Source organism: Rhinopithecus bieti, unplaced genomic scaffold (assembly GCF_001698545.2).
Source record: "Rhinopithecus bieti isolate Rb0 unplaced genomic scaffold, ASM169854v2 scaffold_20579, whole genome shotgun sequence".
NCBI lineage: Eukaryota > Metazoa > Chordata > Mammalia > Primates > Cercopithecidae > Rhinopithecus > Rhinopithecus bieti.
In genome coordinates this window covers 1,208,689-1,232,927 of record NW_016810413.1, presented here as the reverse complement: position 1 = coordinate 1,232,927, position 24,239 = coordinate 1,208,689, and the positions used below count along the sequence as shown (strand labels likewise).

The 24,239-nt window shown below is 42.6% G+C and overlaps 1 protein-coding gene across 2 annotated transcripts in view; it reads right to left on the bottom strand.

The window, feature by feature from the left end:
- Window positions 1-24,239, bottom strand: part of TMEM45A (transmembrane protein 45A) — an 81,944-nt gene that overhangs the window by 46,953 nt on the left and 10,752 nt on the right. The window contains exon 2 of one of the 2 annotated variants that reach the window (XM_017891930.1): window positions 10,624-10,770. The exons of the other annotated variant lie outside the window; for it this stretch is intronic. Coding sequence (XP_017747419.1) covers window positions 10,624-10,668 — 45 coding nt within the window. The 5' untranslated portion in view covers window positions 10,669-10,770. The remainder of the gene's footprint in view (window positions 1-10,623; window positions 10,771-24,239) is intronic. 2 annotated transcript variants of the gene reach the window in all.

Genomic DNA, 24,239 nt, shown 5'->3' with positions numbered 1-24,239 from the left:
GAATCAAAGCTATGCTGAGTGTGGGACTAGCTAATGCCCAGTGAAAGAAAGAATGAGGTAAAGCAGTGTTTCTCAAACTCATATACTGCCTTCTACCCTGTGGTTTTTTTCTGTTAATTGTTAAAGCCTACAACTAATTGCTCCATTTTAATTTCTTCTTGTTCTCTGATTTTAAATCCCCTGCACAACCAAACACTTGAGGTCTTATGGGGGAAATGAGTGTTTGTGTGGAAACAATGGCATTCACCACCATACAACTTTATAAAATGAACTTTTAAAATTCTTGTCCTTGGTAGGAGAGAAAAAGCCCGTCCAACAAATAGGAGCTTCATTTGCAGTGCTTGCTTTCCAATCTCCTATAAAACAGAAACTATCGACTTAAGCTCTTATGAAAGTCATTTTTTTTTTTTTTTTTTTTTTTTTTTTTTTTTGAGACGGAGTCTCCCTCTGCGCCTGGCTGGAGTGCAGTGCGGATTCAGCTTACTGCAAGCTCCGCCTGGCCGCAGGGGTGGGGGTTTACACCATTCTCCTACCTCGGGCCCTCGCCCGGCCTAGTTTTTCGTATTTTTTTTTTTAGGTAGAGGATGGGGTTTCACCATGTAGGGGGGGCCAGGATGGGTCGATCTCCTGACCTCGTGATCCGCCCGCCTCGGCTCCCAAAGTGCGGAATTACAGTGAGCCACCGCGCACGCCCCGTGGGCCATGAAATCCATTTTTAATTGGGGGGTTGGGGGGGGGGGCTGGCGGGCTTATGGGAACAGAATTTTAATGTGAATGTTCATTAAAATAAGCTGTTTATTTGGCTTTGTCATAGTATTCTGCATGCTTTTGGAATAAATTCATTGATTCTACAATCAGAATATAAAATCCTAGGATACCTCATTTATAAATTAAATAAATGATTTAAAAAACTGTGCATTGCCAGCTTTTCTTTTAAACTTAGCTTATAGAGGGAGAAGGAAACTGCATTAAAAAAAAGAGAGAGAGAGAGAAAGAGAGACAGAGCCGAGCATCTAAATTCCAATCTCCTTTAAATTCAAATTTAGACAAGAAAAGGTGGAGAGTTTCTAGTCTGCCATGCTTCGTGGAAAATGTTCTGACTCCTGTACAGAAAAAAACAAGGGGTCCAAGTGAGTTGAAATCTCCTTCCATCCTGCCTCTTCCCCTGTCCCTTGATTTCACTCTTAAAATCATTACTTCAGCCCCAAGAAATCCCCATCTTCGATTCTGCCCTCACTTCACAGAAGGTCAGGTATACAAATTCATGACAAAACCTCAAAGTAAATGAAAAGGAACCAAGAGAATAAATCAATAACATCCTCCTGGACTGCCACTGCCCAAGTTGGTTTGCACACCCCTGAGGGAGAGCAAGGATCCCTGAGAAAACCAAATATAGAGCCTTACAGCCTTAGAGATGCAAAAGGTTCCCAGAAAATGCATCAGTAATCTATGTTGACAGTCATGTTGGAATATAACCCATGTTTTTAGTTCCTGTCCTTCAACCCTTGGCACCACAGTGGATATCTGAAGGTAAAGTGACCAAGCTTAGCGACAACAAAAGCGCAGAACACCCAGTGAAATTTAAATTTCACATAAACAACAAGTAGTTTTTGAGCACAAGTATGTTCCATAGAGTGCATATGTTATTTATTCAAAATTCAAATTTCACTAAGTTTTCTGCATTTTATGTGGTGATCTGTGAAGGGATTTCCATTGGGTAATAAACATTGCAACAGTTCAGGGTGAAGATTTCTCAAGCAACACCAGTCTTATATGGTGTCCTGAGTTGTCTTGGTTGTGACTTCCGGATATTTTCAAATCTCTATTTGAACATCCTATGCTTTTCTGAATTATACCCGGGCTATTCCTAAACCAAAAGCGGTCCTGTGCCTCATTAATACAATTAGAAATTTGGTCTAAAATGTTGGTGGTTCCATCTAGTGAACTGAAGATTCCTCGGCCAAAGTTGCATTGCAAGAGGTCGTTATGAATTGGTATCTTTCTTCTCTATCAACAGATACTAAAACTACACCCACAATAAAATTGCAGGACAGGATGGAGAGATATCTGGAAATCTTCAGATGTTAAAAATAGGTCTATTTCATGTTTCATAAGGTTGGAACCCCTGGTCAAGGAAGATTTCCAATGTTTCTCCCAACCTCTTCACAATTCCCAGAATTCTGTAACCACAGTCATTGAATCATTAGTTTTTTACTGGTTCTGAGTAAATAGAAAAAAAGGCCAAAGCCTTGGGCCCAAAGTAAGAAGGACTATCATGAGGGTAGCTGAGAATGATGGCACTATACTAACTTTGTTCCTCTGAACAGATTTTTAAAATATAGTATACAAGACATTTGAATTCTTGTTGGAGTTTTCTTTTCTTGTCATCAAATACTGGAGTAATCTACAGACATTTCAGTCACCATAAAGCAGTTTTTGAAATACTTTTTTTATTGACCCTCATTTATTCTCACTTTACAAATATCTATTGTGCACTAACTCTGGACCAGGTGTCATAGTCCTCTCTTGTTGACTAACTGCTACACACTAGATCTTCCAAAGAAATCAATAGAAAGAAAGGCGGTCTCTTGCTCAGTGATTCCTGATGTAGGTGGTGACCCAAAAAGCATATATATTATAATTTTAAATTACATTTATGCATTTTAAATACCTATTTTAAAACACTGAAATAAATAGAGCATATAAGATTTTTATGTCTTGGTCAAAAAATTCAGAAACGTGATGATAGCCACATGGACTCACTTTTTGCCTGTTACTGCAAATACAAAAGCCAACTAGGGCCGGGCGCGGTGGCTCAAGCCTGTAATCCCAGCACTTTGGGAGGCCGAGACGGGCAGATCATGAGGTCAGGAGATCAAGACCATCCTGGCTAACACGGTGAAAACCCGTCTCTACTAAAAAATACAAAAAACTAGCCGGGTGAGGTGGCGGGCGCCTGTAGTCCCAGCTACTCGGGAGGCTGAGGCAGGAGAATGGCGTGAACCTGAAAGGCGGAGCTTGCAGAGAGCTGAGATCCGGCCACTGCACTCCAGCCTGGGCGACAGAGCGTGAGACTCCGTCTCAAAAAAAAAAAAAAAAAAAGCCAACCTTGAACTAGATTCTTCCTTCCACTTAAAGCTTCCTAATTTGCAAAATACCTTGCTTAATTACTTAGGGGATTCTAAAACAGTCTGTTCTTTGTAGCTTGATTTGTTGGAGTTGTGACCAGTCTGTTGCAATCCAAAACTAATGGATTTCAAAAGAGAAAAGAAAATCTAGAATTTTTTTGGCAGATAATTTTTTTTTCATTTAAAATAACAAAGTTCTTTATGGCTAACTTGCCTTAAGTCTATCTGCAGTACTATCTAAAGAACCCAACCGCAAGGGGTACAAATTACTTTTAGCCTCATGGTGTCAACTGATGAGAAAACTAAGGCTTAGAAAAGGTAAATGACTTCTTGAAAAGGTTCCCACAGCTAGCTTAATGGCAGAGCTGGGATTTGAAGCTAGTTTGATGGACGCCAGAACCTGAGCTCTTGTTAATGCAGTGGCCCTTAGCATTTAAAGAATGATGACTCAAGTATGCCTGGCCCAGAAGAAAATGCAAGGCAGGAGTAGAAATATGGGAAGATGGCTGAAGATGAGACTTTAAGAGCTCCTCAAGTTAAAGAGGCTGGCAGTAGAACATGCTTCTCTGCAAACAGTGTCATTGCCCATAGAAGGAAAAAGTAAAGGTGAAAAGTGAGAGATGTACAGAAGCACCCTGCACACTGCTCCTCTGCCAGCAGCAGCAGGGTGCTATCAGGGAAGTTACATGGGCTAAATGGTATTTCAGGAAGATTAATTTGGCAGCCTCACACAGAGTATATGAAAGGGAGAAAGAGGCTGGAGGCAAGGAAACTAGCTGAGTGGCTGCTACAGACGCTCATTTCCCAGATGATGAGTCTGAGTCAGAGCTGGGAACAGGGAATAAAGGGACAAATGTGAGTGTTATACTACCCACCACGAAGGAAGAACAGACCAGCCCCGGGACCTCCAAGGTCAGGTCTGTGGTCAGTGACGCTTCTGAGGCAGAGAGAAGAAAGGAAGGAAAAGTGCTTCCAGAGCCGGTACTACTAGTCGCATCCCTGCAGCCTAGAGTACATGCCTGTCCTGCCTGTCTCCCCGTACCACAAGCTCTGAAAAGCCAGGGGACCCTTCATGGGTCTGTTTCTCCCCATTGCTGACTGCAAGTGTCTGGGAGTCTCAATAAATACTCACCGGCAGGCTTTTTTCCTCTACCTGGAATGCTCTGTCTCCACTTTTGGCTGAAAACTCTGTGTAGGAAGAGCCTTGCTCAAGGCACAGCATGAATGTGCCTTCCTCAGAGAGGCCTTCCATGGGCCAGCTGAATGAAGTCAGGTCTTCTCATTTTCCTTTCCATAGAAACTTGTCTTCACAGTACGCATCACAAGGTGTAATTCTGTATTTGTTGTTTTTTAAATTTATTTTTAAAATATCTTTCTGTTGCTGTTGTCGCTTTTCCACCTTCCCCCCACAGTCATAAGCTCCACAAAGTGCTGCCCACCAGAAATACAGTGCAAGACACATATGTAATTTTAATTTTCAGTAGCCACATTTTAAAAGTAAAAGAAACCGGTGAAATGAAACTTAATAATATATTTTATTAACCAAATATATCCAAAATGTTGTCATTTAAATATGTGCTCAATAGAAAAAACTTATTAATGAGATAGTTGGCTTTCCTTTTTTTTTTTTTCTTTTTCTTTTTTTTAGAGACAAGATTTTGTTTTGTTGCCCAGGTTGGAGAGCAGTGGCTCAGTCATAGCTCACTACAGTCTCAAACTACTGAACTCAAGTGATCCTCCTGCCTCAGTCTCCCAAACAGCCAGGACTGCAGGCACACACCACCACACCTAGGTAATTTTTTTATTTTTTAAAAGACAAGGTCTCACTATGTTGCCCAGACTGGTCTCCAACTCCTGGCCACAGCAATACTCCTGCCTCTGCCTCCCAAAGTGCTGGGATTACAGGTGTGAGCCACAATGCCTAGCCTTTTTTTGTTTTTGTGCTAAGTCAACATTTCCAGACTTGTGTGGAAATTAACACCACATACTCGGAATTTAAAAGCAAGACTGTCATTTATAAAAATGTCATTGCAGGAAGGAAGGCAAGTTTACTGGTCAGCAATTGAAGACTACCTCGGAAACCCATCAAAGACTGGCTTCTTATAGGAAAAGCCTCCACAGACTCAAAAAGCCTCTAGTCTCCTGCCCATAGGAAAGCATGCCCTGGAAATGGTGTGGGGACAAGGCAGAGTGTTAACTACCCCAACTTCTGTGTGTATTTCACACTTACGACACATCTCAGTTGGGACTAGCTACATCTTGATTGTTCAATAGCCACATGTGGCTCGTGGCTACCGTATTGGACAATGCAAATCTTGCAGGATGCCTGAAAAATATTACTTACCTAATAAAGACCTGATGTATGAAGGCAGGGGAAAGGGAAAAGAGAAGGAAAAGAGGAAGAGAAAAAAGATGGGAAGGAAAGAGAAATTAACATCTGTTGAGTAGTTACTATGTTAGATTCTTTCATACAACAATAAATTATGTCATTTAATTCTCATATCAACCCTGGTGAGATAGGTATTATTAGAACCACCTTTATAAATGAGGACACTGGTTTGGAGATGTCACGTCACTTGCCCAAGATCATGCTGTCTTTTGAATGAAAGAAGTAGGACAGAGAATGCAGTCTCCCCTGCCATCCTCCCGCACTCACAGAAGTCATACATAACAAGTCTCTTCAAGCCAGCTTGCCATCTAGATTTCTTTCTCCTCCAATGGAAACTTTCCAGGGTTTCTATGAGTGAATCCCACAGACATTCTCCTTCCAAAAGTATGATCTGACCATTGCAGGCTGATGTAGAGGTCTCCTCTCCCTCCTTAAGTGATACTTATTTCATTAGCTGCTGTTGCCCATTAGAATTCTACTATGACCAAACAAAATTGTGGCACTTGAAGTTCCACTCTCTAGCTCTATGCAGTTCCCTTCCTTCCTTCATTCAATTAGCACACATCCCAGGTAACTCTGTTCAAAGAGGAATAAGAAGGAGAAAGAGAAGAAAGAAAAAGAAGGAGAAGGAGGAGGAGGAGGAGAAGGAGAAGGAGGAGAAAGGTAGAGGAGGAGGAGGGGGAGGAAGGAGGAGAAGGAGAAGGAGGAGAAAGGAGGAGGAGGAGGAGAAGGAGGAGAGGAGGAGAAGGAGGAAGAGAAGAAAAAATTCAAGCTAAAAGTTATCTCATCTCAGTCAGGGAACCTCCTCTGACCACTCTCCAAGTGCAAGAATCTTCCCCCTCTTCTGTGTTCCCATGGAACCCAGTGGAATTTCTCATGCATATCATCATTGTTTACTTCTTGGATCTCCCTCACTGCACTGTGAGCTCCTGAAAGGCAGAGACTATGACTTTAATCGTTAAATTCCCAGTACCCAGCATTTATTGAATAGGGTTGTTAAATGAGTAAATAAATGAATGAATGGATGGATAAGCCCATAGCTCTGTTTAAATGTAAGAACCACCACCTGGTACCACACAGTCATAAGGGCTAAAAGAGGACTAGTATGTACTCTTGCAGTAGCTGAATTCCACCCAAACCAGTTATCCAGGTGTGGTTCACGGCAACACAAACAGACAACATCAGCAGAACATCTATGACGCCTCCAACCGTTGCATAAGAAGTGATGTTCTAAGCTATGCAGAAGATGTAGCAAAGCCGGGAAGTCAGGAACCTGTGGAAATCATGTGAAATACCCCCAGAATGCAGTAGGATGGAAAGAAGCAGTGCTAAGCATTAGAGTTTGGCCACAGAGCCAAGGATCCCGGTCATGCTGACCTGGGGGGGACAGGGAACATGCAGTGTTGGCATCCTTCTACCCTTCCTTCTAGAAGGACAAGTGGTGGCAGACTGCACCAAGCAATGGGTGCAACCACAGGAACTCAGTTCTCCCAAACTTACAACATCCTGGGAAAGTATGTGCACCCTCTAGGATCATCTTCAAAGATGTTTATGGACGAAACACTTTGTTGCAACTCGAGATTGTGGTCTATGCTAGGTCTTGGGCCAGAACTTCTAAGCTTAGCTGTAGCATACCTGTGTGGCCCCAATGGGAACAGGTGTGCCAGAGGGAAACACAAATCACCTAAGCCCCAGGAACAGCCAGGTGAGGGTGAGGGGTCAAGGACTACAGTAGCCAGACCCCGATGGCCTACTGCCTAGGAATGAGCCCTCCCATCTACATAAATCATATCATGTCCATGTATACCGTGATGTGAAAAAAGGTTGGGAAGCATTGATTAGACTATAGGCCAGCACCAGAGAGTTAGGACTTTTAAGAAGAACTTCATTTTGACAGGCCAAGTAGATTGAAGTCTCTCAAATGTGAGTCCAAGCCAAGGCCAGTCTATTTGTGTGGATGTTTCTGTGAATTCAGAAGGAGGATGGAACGTTGGGGCCTTGCACCATTGAAAACAACAAAATGCACAAGAGTAAGTTCCAGACTGTCAACAAAGGTGCAATCTGGAAAAACAAACAAATCAAGAGAATGATGCTGCATCTCCCGCACAGCTGTGACACACAGGTCAAGGGCCAGAGTCAGGCCCCAAACCACTGCCTGGCACCTCCACACATCGCTTCCCAACAGGGTATGGTCCAGGGAAGAATTACTCCTTAGAGTAGCTTCACAGACAACCAAGGAGGGGTGGCGAGGAGATTGTTATTGTCAGTGCAGCTGGGCCCACTATCCCCACCCCCAACATTTACTCTCCTGTTACTGTTCAGGTTTGTCTTTTCAGGTATAGATTGGAACTCAATATTGGACAGAGCTGGGCAGGTATATAACTGGAGAACCATAATGCTGCCTAAGAAGGACTTGGGGTGATAGGAAAGCCTGGCTTCTACAGAACTCTTACCACCTGAAACAACAAGCAAAAGTATAAAAATAAATACTTCTCCTCATTACTACTAAGCTGGGCAGAAATACACTTCACAGTCATGGAGAGTGGCCCAGAGCTGTACTGGGGCCAGCCTAGAGGACGTGGGCAGGAGCTGAATGTGGCAAGGAGGCTCTGGCCACCTGAACAGACATCAGAACAGCCCCACCTGCCACAGCAGCTCTGGCTGACATCACTGTCTCTCTAGATCCTCAGTGACCAGAAAAAGGCCAACACAACTGGCACAGAATGATGTGGGGTGGAGAGCTCCAGGGTGTGTGCGTACGTGCTGCAGCTGGCATGGCAATGCTATATTCCTAGCCAAGCAGAAGCCACCTCAGAGAGCCATATCAGAAAAGGGAAATGAGGCCAGGCGTGGTGGCTCACTCCTGTAATCCCAGCACTTTGGAAGGCCGAGGCGGGCAGATCACCTGAGGTCAGGAGTTCAAGACCAGCCTGACCAACATGGAGAAACCCCATCTCTACTAAAAATACAAAATTAGCCAGGAATGGTGGTGCATGCCTGTAATCCCAGCTACTCGGGAGCTGAGGCAGGAGAATTGCTTGAACTTAGGAGGCAGAGGTTGTGGTAAGCCAAGATTATGCCATTGCACTCCAGCCTAGGCAATAAGAGCAAAACTTGGTAGAAAGAAAAAGAAAGAAGGAAGGAAGGAAGGAAGGAAGGAAGGAAGGAGGAAGGAAGGAAGGAGGAAGGAGTGAGGGAGGGAGGGAGGGAGGGAGGTGAAGGAAGAAGAAGGAAAGGGGAGGGAGAAAGAAGGAACGGAAGGAAGGAAGGAGGAAGAAGAAGAAAGAAGAAAGAGAAAGAAGAATGAAAAAGAAAGAAAGAAAAGAAAAAGAAAGAAAGAAAGAAAGAAAGAAAGAAAGAGAAGAAGAAAGAAAGAAGAAAGAAAAGAATAAGAAAGAAAGAAAGGAGGGAGGGAGGGAGGGAAAGAGGAGGAAGGAAAGAAAGAAAAAGAAAAAGAAAAGAGGAAAGAAAAAGAAGAAAGAAAGAAGAAAAGAAAAGAAAGAGAAAAGAAAAGAAAGAGAAATGAAAGTTAAACCCTACCATATCTCATCTCAGCTGGAGGTGCAGACGTTGCCCAGCCCGCATCCATTCACATTGCCTTTGGGAAACTTAGGATGTATCAGTGGGAATTTAAGCTCTCCTAAATCCCAAATTAAAAGGCATCCATGGCCTTCACAGAGCTTCACACGCTAAACTTTGCTCCTAGCTTCTAAAGGGGTTCTTTAACATTTTGAAAACTACCAGAAAGCAGATATCCCCTTTTATGAAAGCTAATGAACATTCACTGACTCGTGATCCATCATAGGCCACAGAAAACTGGGTATCTTCTTGATGTGGATCCCATCCTCATACTGCAAAGGTTGCTTCCAGGTCCCAGTGACACCATGATGTGATTGGCTTATTTGCTCCTCTTTGTTCCCTTACCTCCTGGACCAAGACAGAGAAAGTGAGAGGCTTTTCTTGATGATGAGACACTCTCCTTTCAAGATGTTGGGACAGGAAATGGTGAAGGTAGAGGTTGCTATTGTACAAAAGCATGAAGTTAGGTTGGCAATCCATGCCTGCCTGCTCCTCCAAGAAACTAGAAGCAGAGGCCCAGCTCTACAAGGGGCCATACTTAGCTGCATAATCAGAGGTTTGTGTGGGATGTACAAGAGGGACTAGAGAGGTTATGCAAAAAAAAGCTCTGCAGGTAGGTACCCAATGTATAAGGAACCCAGGAAGGGCAGAAAAGAGGGCCCCTTTTTATGTTAATGTATCCTTTAACTAGCATCTACTAACACCTTAACATAGCCCTAAAGGAAAACCCAAAAGTCATATTCTGTGCTCTCAAACAATTATGTTTTTCATAGACCAAAAATGGTGAGGCCTCAGTGAATAAACAGGAGAAAGACAAGGCAATGAGCACTGTCAGCTGGTAATAACAAGAAGGCACTGTGTGTTCAGAGCTCTGCAAGGGAGCTCTTTCTCAATGAGACCTGCTCTCATCACCTTATTTAAAATTGCCTCAATACCATATCCTCTTTTCCTGCTTTATTTTCCCTGTAACACATTCCCTTTTAATATACCCATAATTTACTGACGTATTTTGTTTATTGCATTCCTCCCTCACTAGAATGAAAGCTCCATGTATATAAAATTTTTTTCTATGTTTCTTCACTGCTTAATCCTTAGCTGTTAGAACTATGCCTGGCATATAGTAAGCAGTTCGGTACCTAAGTGTTGATAAATGGATAGATGAGAAGGATGGATAAAAAGAGTGCCTGGTAGACCTAATGCTTCAGCTGCCAGATTCCTGAAGTTCCCAGAGGAAGAAAATGCTACAGAAATCAAGAGAAGCATTTAAGGCACATATCTTCAACATCAGCTCTTCCTATCCAACCACAATGCTAGATCCCAACATAAAATGAAACAAAATTTCCACAGAATCATCAGCATTAGGCTAGTATTAGCTTTGCCTTGATCAGCTACAACCCACAAAAAGTCACTTGCACAATGTCATAAATACACAGTACAGTCAGATTCAAACAAGGTCTTTATGAATCAAAAGCTCTTGCTCTTTTCACTTTATCACACCAAAGGTTAGTGCAGAAATGCCAAACTAACCTTTGGGTGTTTAAATCCCATTTTGCCTTCTGAGTCATTGATCATCCTTGGTCTCAGCAGATCAAGCACGTTAGAACCGTGGCAGAAGGGATAAGAGTGAAGCAGCCAAAATTGAGCCTTTGTTTCTTAGGTAATGCTGAAAAGTTTCTGGAATAAAAAAATCAATAGGCTGAAATGTGACATCTTACAGTCAGTTTTACACACACGCACACACACACACAAACCTGTATGCATGTCAAAAGCAACTAGTAAGAAAACACAGTATTAAAACTTACCACACTTTTACCTCTGCCCAAGTTCCCCACAAATCATGAGTACTGAAGACGTGCCACTCAGTAAGTAACAATCCTGGGAGATGCTGCTTAATGCTCAAGTCGATTTCACCAGCATACACATTGCAACAGCTCCAGAAAGCTCTCTCTTTTCTTCCTCCCACTCACATGCTTCCCCCTGGGCATTGTACTCACTGCCAGTGGCCACCTCCACCCAACTTACAGAAACCTGGCCCATAGCACCCTGCAATTAATGTCATCAGACATGCAAATCTGATTGTCAACCCATGGAACATGCTCACAGCTCACCAGAAGATACTGTCCTTTACAATCAGGGAGGCACTACTGAGTCACCACTAGCAGATTTTTCTTTAGTGGCTATATAGTAACTATACTCATTTATTCACATTTTTACCAAGTCTGCCTCTTGATTATTTGAGCAGCCAGCTTAGATGTTCAATGTGTAAGCATGGAAAAGTAAAGGCTCCCACAGGGAACAGGGCCACCCATGACTTTGCTTCTCTCACCTGGGCCAATGTGCCAAGCCAACCATCTCACGCTCATCTAAACCCACAAAAGGGGAATAGACGAACACTCCAGTCTGCACCCCTCGCCTGAGTCTGAACAAATACAGCTCAGGAATGAATATTCACAGTCGTTAGTGCTAGTTTCAGCACTTGCACCTGCCAACCAATAAGGCTATTTCTCGTCTCCTGCTTAAGAAATAAGGCCTGCTGGAGTGAAAGTAGAGTGCACGTATGAAATAAATAAGAAGGTATATTGTCTTGTTACCATAAAACGAAGTAAACCAATATTTTTAAAATGACTTCTTTTCAAAGGACAGAAGTATCACATACTGTGAAGACCTGAATCACCCTTTTAACTACAGACTCTAAATAAGTATGCAAGTTGTACTAGAAGAAGAAAAGAGACTGCTGTAAACCTTCTGTTAAAGGAGATTAAACATTAAATCAATTAAGACAAGGGTATGGACAGCAGTTTCATATGGTGCACATGTGGATACAGAAACTTGGAAGAAAGTGATGAAATGGGCCCTTGATTCTAATTTCTCACTCCTGTTACACTTGAGAGACCTGAAAGCATAGAGGCAGAACCAGCTATGCAATCTGTGGGGCACAGAGCAAAACGAATCTTTCAGCAGACTTCCAACAAAATGTTTGAGAAGACTGGCTTCCTTTTTTCTCTTTCTACTTCTTTTTTTTTTTTTTTTTTTTTTTTTTTTTTTTTTTTTTTTTTTGAGAAGGCGTCTCACTCTGTCGCCCAGGCTGGAGTGCAGTGGCCGGATCTCAGCTCACTGCAAACTCCGCCTCCTGGGTTCACGCCATTCTCCTGCCTCAGCCTCCCGAGTAGCTGGGACCACAGGCGCCCGCCACCTCACCCGGCTAGTTTTTTGTATTTTTTAGTAGAGACGGGGTTTCACCGTGTTAGCCAGGATGGTCTCGATCTCCTGACCTTGTGATCCGCCCGTCTCGGCCTCCCAAAGTGCTGGGATTCTCTTTCTGCCTCTTAACTAGCCTTCCCCTTCATACTGTTCAGGGTCTCAGTGGAACTAACCAGCAGACCCTCCTAAACCCCATAACCACCCCCAAGCAAAACCCACTTATCTCCTGAATCAAACAGTTCCTCTAATAAATTAATTTTAGGAACGTGGCTAATGATGGTGGATGGCTTGGGGGTGGAGGTAAACGCAAAAGTGAGGCCCGTAGACAAGCCCATTTAAACCACAGTCTTTCCTAAAAGGATGCCACTCAAGAACAGCTTTTTCCAATCACGACCATCACCGCCCTTTCAATAAGAGGAAGATGCTCAGCTAATTAAGCTAACTTGCTCATCATTTTTCCAGCTGCACAGAGAACACCAGAAACAATATTCACTCACGTTTATCCTCACTTTTTTATTCACCACAGACTCAGAGTTGCCCTCCAAGAATTGTTTCCCAAATCACGCCCACAGTAATAAACAATATCAGCTTAGATGCTCAAATATTTCTTTGACAATTAAGGAAAAATACGAAAGGCTGATCTTTGGCATGCCGACAGTGGAAAAGAGGATATTTCTAAACATCATTTGTTAACTAACTCGCGGAAAAGGAAAGTAATGATGTGCCAAACCGTGAAAGATGATGCACTTCGAGCCTGTGGCTTTTCCTGAAAATCTACTTTTTCAGACCTTGTCAAGTTTCTCATTAAGAATATTTCATTCCTGGCCAGGTGTGGTGGCTCATGCCTATAATCCCAGCACTTTGGGAGGCCAAGGTAGGCAGATCACCTGAGGTCAGGAGTTCAAGACCAGCCTGGCCAACATGGTGAAACCCCATCTCTACTAAAAATACAAAAAATTAGTCGGGTGTGTTGGCACATGCCTGTAATCCCAGCTACTTAGGAGGCTGAGGCAGAAGAATTGCTTCAATCCAGGAGGCAGAGGTTGCAATGATCCCAGATCGTGCCACTGCACTCCAGCCTGGGTGACAGGGCAAAACTCCGCCTTAAAAAAAAAAAAAAAAATTTATTCCCACATCTAGCAAAATGCCTCATGATTCAACACCATCAATGATTGAGAACACATGCAAAGGAAAATTCAAAGGCTTAACCCGGCTTAATGTGAGAGCAGATGCTGTTCTCCATAAAATGTGGGCCCGGAGCCCTCTGGGAGCAGGGATGGGTGCGTTTCCAAAGATAGCCCCCAGCTTTTCACTTCACAACGACTCATCTCATGCCAGAGAGAGGATACCTCAAAGTAAAAATCTCCTCTCAGTTGATCTCTTTCCATTCCCAACTTTTCAAAACTATTTCCTTCAACGCATTATGAAAAAAAAAAATGGGTTCTATCAATTTCAGAAAAATTGAAGAAGGATCCCCTAAGGTGGTATGTAAATTCTATTTCCAGTCCAAATATAAGATTCACAGAAACAAGGAGGAAAAATATCCCATCATAGTCTTTTCTGAATCTTCACAATTTCTGTGTTAATGAGAACCTGGAGAGAGTTGCTGACAGAAAGGAAATCACGAGTTTGGGGAGAAAAGGAAGGAGAATAAAGGGAAGAGAAAAAAGTGAGGACGTGGGAATAAGACTGCAATGGAGGCAAAGTAAACTTCTCTTGACTTTGCCTTCAGTGGTTTCACATTGGTAAGCTAATTCTCTTCCTGTAGAAAAATCAACTCCCATCTGAGAACCAATCAGAACACAGTCACTTATCAGGGCATAGAAGCAGTTTCATCAACTCACCCCACCTCTTTTACTCATTACCACCACAAAACATAAGTCATTATGTATGAAGCCAAAAGTAAAACCAGCAACACTTATCACAATTAACATCAATTAGATTATATCAAGTTTCCAATGCATTTCTCTCCAGAAGGCATAATCTGGCCCTTGATTGAGACTTCCTAGTATCATGTCCAGGAGTATGGAAGGCAATCCGGAGCTCATTAGATAAAAGCAGAGAGCTCTCACCTATGCTCTCTCTTTTTAGCTTTTTTTATTGATGCATAATCATTTTACATATTTACAGAGCTCATGTGCTATTTGGATACATGCATACAATGTGTAATGATCAAGTTAGAGTATCTGAGATATCTATCATCCTTGAAACATTTATCATTTCTTCGTATTGGGAGCATTTCAAACCTTCTCTTCTAGCTATTTTGAAATATATAATATATTGTTGTTAATGATAGTCACCCTACTGTGCCATCAAACACTAGAACTTATTTTTCTATATGAATGTATATTTGTACCCATTAACCAACCTCTCTTCATCCTCCTCCCACACCATTCCCAGCCTCTGGTAACCACCATTCTACTCTCTACTTTCCTGACATCAACTTTTTTAGCTCTCACATATTAGTAAGAACATGCGATATTTGTCTTTCTGTGCCTGGCGTGTTTCACTTAACATAATGACCTGAAGTTCCATCCCTGGTGCTGCAAATGACAGGATTTCATTCTTTTTGTGGCTCAGTATTTCATTGTATATCTATATACCACATTTTCTTTACCCATTCATTCATTGATAGACACTTACGTTCATTCCATACCTTGGCTATTGTGAATAGTGCTGCAATAAACATGGGGGTGCAGGTATCTCCTTGATATACTGATTTCTTTCCCTTTGGATAAATATCCAGTAGTGAAATTTCTGGACTATATGGTAGTTCTACATTTATTTTTTTTGAGAAACCCCCATATTGTTTTCCATAATGGCTTTACTAATTTACTTTCCCACCAACAATGTATAAGAGTTCTCTTTTCTCCACATCCTTGCCAGCATTTATTACTTTTGGTCCTTTTCATAACAGCCTTTCTAACTGGGGTGAGATAATATCTCATTGTGGTTTTGATTTGCATTTCTTTAATGGTTAGTGATATTCAGCAGTTTTTCATATGCCTGTTGGTCATTTGTATGTCATCTTTTGAGAAATATCTGATGGGATTTTTTTTTCTCTTAAGTTGATGGAGTTCCTTGTATATTCTGGATATTAGTCCCTTGTCGAATGAATAGTTGAAAAATACTTTCTTCCATTCAAAGTTTGTCTCTTCATTCTGTTGATTCTCTTGCTATACGGAAGCTTTCTAGTTTAATATAACCCCACTTGTCTATTTTTGTTTTTGTTGTGTATGCTTTTGAGGTCTTAATCATAATATCATTGCCTACACCAATGTCCTGAAGTGTTTCCCCTATGTTGTCTTCTAATAGGTTTACAGTTTCAGGTCTTAAAACTTTTAATCCATTTTGAACTGATTTTTTTTTTTAATATAGTGAGAGACAGCAGTCTATTCATTCAGACAGTTTCATTCTTCTGCACATGAATATCCAGTTTTCCCAGCATTGCTTATTGAACAGGGTGTCCTTTCCCCAATATATGTTTTTGATGCCTTTGTTGAAAATCAGTTGACTATAAATATGTGGATTTATTTCTGAATTCTCTGTTCTGTTCCACTTCTCTATGTGTCTGTTTTTATACCAATGCCATGTTGTTTTGGTTACTATAGGTCTGTGGTATATTTTGAAGCCATGTAGTAGATACCTCCAGCTTTGTTCTTTTTGCCTACTATTGATTTGGCTATTTGGGTCATTTTTTGGTTCCATACAATTTTTAGCATTGTTTTTTCTATTTCTGTGAAGAATATCATTGATATTTTGCAACCATCTGAGTAGATGTAAGAGAATGTCAATGGGGCTCCAGGGATATGGAGATTCATGGGCTGTTGTTCTCCAGGGCAAGATGCAGTCTTGTTGGGCCTGAGCTCTCAAAAGGGCACCATGCTGCAGTTACTTCAGTCTTGGGCTATATGTGTGACCCATGGTGAAATCCCTCTCTGAGACAATGCTATCATGTGGGCACCAGGAAGTTTCTGTTTTTTTTGTTTGCTTGTTTGTTTGTTTGTTTGTTTTGAGACGGAGTCCCGCTCTGTCGCTCAGGCTGGAGTGCAGTGGCCGGATCTCAGCTCACTGCAAGCTCCGCCTCCGGGGTTTACGCCATTCTCCTGCCTCAGCCTCCCGAGTAGCTGGGACTACAGGCCCCCCCCGCCTCGCCTGGCTAAGTTTTTGGTTTTTTTTTTATTTTTTTTTTTTTTTTTTTTTTTTTTTTTTTGAGACGGGAGTTTCGTCGTCGCCCCAGCTGGAGTGCAGTGGCCAGATCTCAGCTCACTGCAAGCTCCGCCTCCCGGGTTTACGCCTATTCTCCTGCTCAGCCTCCCGAGTAGCTGGGACTACAGGCGCCGCCAACTCGCCCGGCTAGTCTAGTTTTTTTGTATTTTTTAGTAGAGACCAGGGGTTTCCCCGTGTTAGCTAGGTTGGTCTCGATCTCCTGACCTCGCGATCCACCCGTCTCGGCCTCCCAAAGTGCTGTTAGCCAGGATGGTCTCGATCTGCTGACCTCGCAATCCGCCCGTCTCAGCCTCCCAAAGTGATGGGATTACAGGCTTGAGCCACCGTGCCCGGCCTTCCAGGAAGTTTCTTATACTAGTCTCAGGGTCTGAGAGAGCCAAAGGGCACTCTGTAGCTAGGATTGCAGTAGTCCATTGTGGAAATGTGGAACGCATGGCTCTCTCCCTTCCCTTTTCCTTCACTGAGGAGTCTCTCCTGACTCCCATCTCAGCTGGGCCAGCTGCTTTGCTTTCCTCTCCTTCCATGCCTGAGAGGTTTCCTGTCATTTTCCCACTGAGTTCCTGTGTTCTCTCTGAAATACTCTCTTTGATGTCATGCTTATCTAGTTGCTGTTTTGGTCCTCCTTTGTGGAGGAGAAGAATAACAGGTGTCTCTAGTCAAACATCTTGAAGCCCCCTCCTATGCTCTCTTAATCTCTTCTGTATCTATATCTCTCTCACTGGAAAACACAGAGAGGGCAGAAGCTCCTCTAATCCATACTGATCTGAAAGAAATTAAAGTATAAACTTACTCCATCTACTTTCTAGTGTTGTTGTTGTTGTCTTTGTCATTATTAAAAACTGTAAGTGAATTGTTCTGGCCATTCAGACCATCGTGGTGGTCATGACAATAATGACTAGCATCCATTCTTCATCTCTACACCCCAACTCTAGTTACACAATCCATGGTACAATAGCCATTGGGAGTGAAAATAAAGAGCTCCAATAACATTTATTAAAATGCTTTCTAGGTGAAAAGTGATTTGAAGACCCCCCTCCTTTAAAAGACCAACTCAATTCCACTTTTCCCAAAGACTGATCCTTGAGTCCCATTCTCATCTCCCAGAGCAGGTAAAATTTCTATCAAATAACAGTAATATCTTGTCACCATCTTCAAGTAGGAGCTTTCCCACAAATTCATCTGGGCTATGATATTTTAAGAAACTTAACATTTTCCAGCAGCCAAAAGGTTTGTAAGTTGTATGCAGAAAAGCCACATTTCTGTATAGGCAGAGTGGGAAAGAATGTCCAGGTACCAGCCAATCTGAAGAAAACATGTCTGTTCTGGCAGCCAAGTGTCTAACTAGGGACATCCTAATGACAGAGTGTCAGGTTGAATTTGGGGGATGGGAGAGAATCAGAGAATAGGCCTGGAAACCAAATTTAAAACCTTCCAAATCTCAGAGGAAGAATATACACCCCAGGCTCAAATAGTGGCTCTCAATTATGAACTTCTAGAGCAGTAACTCCATGCATGATCCCAGAACACTCCTCTCTGACCCAGTCTCCAACCTCTGCCAATGAACAAGCTCTGATTCTTTAGCCTTGACCAAATCCTAATGAGACTTTACTCACTTCACTCTCCGTATGATCCTGTTGGGTTCCAAAGGGCTTCTGGTTCTGGAACTTGGCTGAGCTAGCCCCCTCAGACCTGTTCAAGATCTTGGCCTGCCTGGTTTGGTCCTTACTGCTCTCTAAGGCTTTGAATCTAAGTCATACATTGACCTCAGAAAACTTGTCCCATCTCACCCACCCACCACCATTACCTACGACTCCTAGCTCCAACCCCTTAGGATGCACGATGTAATTGGCCGATATCTTAGCTGAGTGTACCTGACCATAATCCAATGGCAAGGTTGAAGGTATCAAACACAGACAAAATATTTTTTAAAACAGTCATAGACATGAAAGTGGAAGTGCTATCTCAGAAGCCAAGATACATATCAACACAGACATGGTTTGGCAGTCTGTAGATTGTTATGTATAAAATGTTGCACTGAAGGCTTAAACTGCTGGGCTCTTTAAGGGTACAAAAATGTGCATGGAAGTTCACTTCCAGGACAATCAGGGAGAGTGGTGTGTTTCCATTTTAAACTATGTTACTATTTTGGGTTGTCAGACATTGTGAATTTTACCTTGTTTGGCACTGGATATTTTTTTATCCCCATAAATTATCTTTTTGTTTGTTTGTTTGTTTATTATACTTTATGTTCCAGGGTACATATGCACAACTTGCAGGTTTGTTACATATGTATACATGTGCCATGTTGGTGTGCTGCACCCATTAACTTGTCATTTACATTAGGTATATCTCCTAATGCTATCCCTCCCTCCTCCCCTGACCCCACAACAGGCCCCAGTGTGTGATGTTCCCCACCCTGTGTCCAAGTGCTCTCTTTGTTCAATTCCCACCTGTGAGTGAGAACATGTGGTGTTTGGTTTTCTGTTCTTGCAATAGTTTGCTGAGAATGATGGTTTCCAGCTGCATCCATGTCCCTACAAAGGACATGAACTCATCCTTTTTTATGGCCGCATAGTATTCCATGATGTATATGTGCCACATTTTCTTAATCCAGTCTATCATTGATGGGCATTTGGGTTGGTTCCAAGTCTTTGCTATTGTGAATAGTGCCGCAATAAACATACATGTGCATGTGTCTTTATAGCAGCATGATTTATAATCCTTTGGGTATATACCCAGTAAATATTCCCATAAATATTCTTGAACTCTGTTCTGGAATGAGCTTAAGTAACTTAGATGCAGTTTAATACTTTTGCGAATTGCTTTTTCATGATTTATTAGACAAATATGGAGCAGTGCTCTAGACTGCTAATTATTCCCCACTACTGAGGCAAGACTCTCCTGACTGTTCTACCAGTACTCTGTGAATTATGGGTTTTCCAGTCTGACTGGAAGGAACAGGCAATATTCCAGCCTTTGGTGAGAGCCAGGCTCTGTTCTCTTCCCCCAACAAGCTTGGCCCCCAGTCCCCGGTCGTTTCCCCACATGCAGGTGCTGATCAGTACAATGCTGAATCCTTGAGGGCCCCTCTGCAGTTATCGGGGTCCTCTCTCTCCATGCATCTCTCTCGTTCCTGGTACTCTGTTCTACGAACTCTAACAGCCTTGGTTTCCCCAGCCTCTTCATACCTTCTCCTCAAATCAGGAGTCTGAATTGCACGTGCCTTCCTTTCCCTGTGTCTCAGCCTGGAAATTCTCTCCACGCAGTAAGCTGGAGCAGCCTGAGCATACACCTCTGTGTCTCCTGTTTCTTAGAGATCACTGCTCTTCCTCATCTGATGACTGGTGTTTCGAAAATCATTATTTCATGTATTTTATCTGACATTTTTGGTTGCGTCGGCAAAAGGGTAAATCTGGCCCTGTTACTCCACCTTGGGCAGAAACAGAACTTCTTTAAAACACTTTGCACTCAATACCAGTATCATTACACAGAACAGACACTTCTAAAACCAGTGTTTTTCAACGTAAGGTCCTTGGACCAGCTATGTCAGAATCACCTGGGACGCTTGGCAAAGACGCACTTTGCTACATCACACTCTCAGATCTATTAAATATAAATTTCCTGCCACTAAAATGTGAAAATCGTTGCCATTGCCATGGCAATTAATTAGCAAAAGACAATGAAATCTTCTGAAAGTCCAAAAATCACTGGAATAGGCAATGGATTAAAAAGTCACTAGGGGTTGGGGGGATGTTAGGGAGAATATTGGGAATTCAGTTTCCTAGAAACCACGGCTCTCTGTTGCTAAATGAATGATTTTCCACGTAGCTGCTTCCTTCTCATTCATTGCCATGGGAGAGCACATGGTGAGATGGGTGCCTCTCCTGGCTGCCTCCACATTAGAGGCTCTCTGGGCAGCAAGCACTAAACCAACCAGGAAATTGCTTAACCAAGATGTGTGTTTCCCCCTCAGTCATTAAATAACCAATACAGCAATAGTAGCCATGCTCCCCAGCAATGAGTTCACAATAGTAACAACAATCACACGGTCAACCTTTTGTTCTCCAATCTCAGGAGCATTTGGAATGACCCCTCTGTCATCTTGACCTACCACAGACCCATTTTCTGGGGGAGGAAACAAAGAGTCTAAAAAGCAGGTAGGAGACTTCAACAGAATACAGGCATCTTCCGGCTGAGTCCACCAGAGAGGCAACAGGCTACACTACATAATAATTAGCAGTGCTCTAGACTGCTAATTATTCCCCACTACTGAGGCAAGACTGTCCTGACTGTTCTACCAGTACTCTGTACTGGTAGAGTAAGTACTGTAAGTACTGTAAGTAAGTAAGTACTAGTAAGTACTGTACTACCAGTACTTACACTACATAAGCACAATTGGGCACAAATCTTTTCTGAGACTTGGTTTTGATCATCTTGTTCATTCAGAAACTAGTGGCATGGCTCTCGCTGCTGGAGAGAAAGTGATAGAAGCACTCATCCATGCTTGATCCAGCAGAGGAAAGGACAAAACAGAGTATCTCACATCCCAGATTATTATGTGCTCCCTATTTGAACCAACTTTTACCCAAACCTACCTATACTTCACTAGCGTTGGAGATATCCAGTGGGCAAGGAAGGAGATGAAAGCAGGTGGATACAGGCAGGGTCAGATTATCCAGGGACTTGTGGGCCATTGGTAAATATCTGGATTTTATTTTAAATGCAATAGGAAGCTACTGGAGGGTGTAACCAGGGAAATGATGTGACTTCTAGTTGTATTTTTCAAGAACCACTCTGGCTGCTTTGTGGTGCATGGGTTACAGAGGGCAGGAGTCAAAGTCAGGAGACCCTTGCAGCAGTGCTATTTCAACCACACCCTGTGGACCAGAGATAGCCTGCAAGCTGTTACCATCTACAAGGACAGGAACTGAGATGAAGTGTTTAGAGGCCTTTAAATATCTTGAAGTAGTTTAACATTGTGGCGATATCTAAGCAAGATTTTTTTTTTTTTTTTTTTTTTTTACAAAAATATAAGGCTACAATGGACTCGGGAGCTGGGGTCGGAACTGGTCCTTTACCACAGATAATTTGAGAGCCCTTTGCAGTAATTCAGGGAAAGGGTGCTGGATGCTTGAACAAGAGTGGATCAGGCACAGAGAGACAGTGTTTCAGTCTCCCAGGATCACAGATGGACAGTAAGAGGAAGCTGGAAGTTCAGGATATGGAGGCTAGAGCACCCAGTGACACCTCTGCCTCTGCCCACCTGCATTAAACCTGAGCACTTGCCAATTCTCTGAAAAGGGGCAACCAATAACTTTGTTTCATTCCTGAAAATAATGTTACACATGGCATAAATGTCAACAGTTCAGACACTAGAGTGAAGCTATCCTGTATCTAAATCCTGATTTCACCATGGTGTGACCTTGCATGAGTTACTTAACCTCTCTGGGCTTATCAATAAAATGGGAATAATAATAGCCTCTTCTCAACAAGTTGTCCATGAGGGTAAAATAAGAAGAAGCCTGAGAAGAGGTTGACACCTAATCAACAGTCACTCAGTCGTTAGTTGTTCATGCATCCTCCTGTGAAGAAAAAGCTTCATAGCAAGATCATGGTCACAGAATCACTCACTTCTGCAAAGTATCTTACATTGGACAAAGTCCCATCACATACATCACTTCATGAAACCTCTGCAATGGCATTGAGAAGTAAGGAGAAACAGGCCCAATTTTCTGTTGAGGAGAATGAGGCTTAATGCATATAGAGAGATTCCCAAACTTGCCCCAGGTGGATGAGGTATTGTTTCATCTGTCTGCTCCCCCACTGGAAACAAACTGTCCAAGAAGTCGCAGAAGCAGCAAGGAGAGGCCAGGTGCAGTGGCTCAGGCCTGTAATCCCAGCACTTTGGGAGGCTGAGGTGGGCAGATCACTTGAGGTCGGGAGTTTGAATCCAGTCTGGCCAACATGGTGAACTTCATCTTTACTAAAAATACAAAAATTAGCCAGGTGTGGTGGTGTGTGCCTACAGTCCCAGCAACTAGGGAGGCTGAGGCAGGAGAATTGCTTTAACCCAGTGGGCGGAGGCTGCAGTGAGCCAAGATTGTGCCACTGTACTCCAGCCTGGATGACACAGTGAAACTGTGTCTCAAAAAAAGAAGAACAAGAGGAAGAAGAAGAAGAAGAAGAAAGGAGAAAACAAGGTCACCATTCTCTTTGGCAGTCCAGCTTCATGCCCAAGTACATACACACAGAGGTCAATGCAGAAGGAGGAACAGCAACACCAGGGATGGAGAAGCTGGGGGTCAGTTCTCCTGGGTACCTGCTGAAAGGTAAGATGCCTGGAGGGAGTCTGACCCCAGTACTTCCCATTCTTCCCCTACACAACCTTGTTTACTCCCTTTTCACTCTGTCTTCCTCTGGTCTTTACCCCCAAGGTTTAGCCATGACATGATTTTGCTGTGAGCATTTTCCATAATTTTTTTTCTTCCTTGCTAACATTTTTAATATTATTTAATTTTCATTAATATAAAGTATTTAGGCCAGGCAAGTGGCTCACATCTGTTATTCCAGCACTTCGGGAGGCCAAAGCAGGAGGATCACTTGAGGCCAGGAGTTCAAGACTAGCCTGGACAACATAGGGATATCCCATCTCTACAAAGAAAACAAAATTAAGTTAGCTGGGCACAGTGGCAAACATCTGTAATCCCAGTTACATGAGAGGCTGAGGCAGGAAGATGGCTTGAGCCCAAGAGGTTGAAGCTATGGTCATGCCACTGCACTCCAGCCTGGGCAACAGAGTGGGACCCTGTCTCAAAAAAAAAAAAAAAATTGATAGATCAATAGATACGCAGATAGAATACTCGAATCTGTCCTAAATGCACTTATTATGATATAGCTCTCAATTTTGGTTTCTTTTAATCTGCCTTTAACAGTTTGCCATGATCAATAGTCTGAATTATGCCTGGCTTGTAAGGAGAGAGAAAGAAAAAATTAAATAATTAGTGAAAAACTCCCTGAGGTGAAGAAAGACATGGGTCTTCAAATTGAAAGGACATATCACAAGCATTCCTGTACACCAATAACAGACAAACAGAGAGCCAAATCATGAGTGAACTCCCATTCACAATTGCTTCAAAGAGAATAAAATACCTAGGAATCCAACTTACAAGGGATGTGAAGGACCTCTTCAAGGAGAACTACAAACCACTGCTCAGTGAAATAAAAAAGGACACAAACAAATGGAAGAACATTCTATGCTCATGAATAGGAAGAATCAATATCGTGAAAATGGCCATACTGCCCAAGGTAATTTATAGATTCAATGCCATCTCCATCAAGCTACCAATGAGTTTCTCCACAGAATTGGAAAAAACTACTTTAAAGTTCATATGGAACCAAAAAAGAGCCTGCATTGCCAAGACAATCCTAAGCCAAAAGAACAAAACTGGAGGCATCATGCTGCCCAACTTCAAAACTATACTACAAGGCTACAGTAACCAAAACAACATGGTACTGGTACCAAAACAGAGATATAGACCAATGGAACAGAATAGAGCCTTGCAAATAATACCACACATCTACAACCATCTGATCTTTGACAAACCTGACAAAAACAAGAAATGGGGAAAGGATTCCCTATTTAATAAATGGTGCTGGGAAAACTGGCTAGCCATATGTAGAAAGCTGAAACTGGATCCCTTCCTTACACCTTA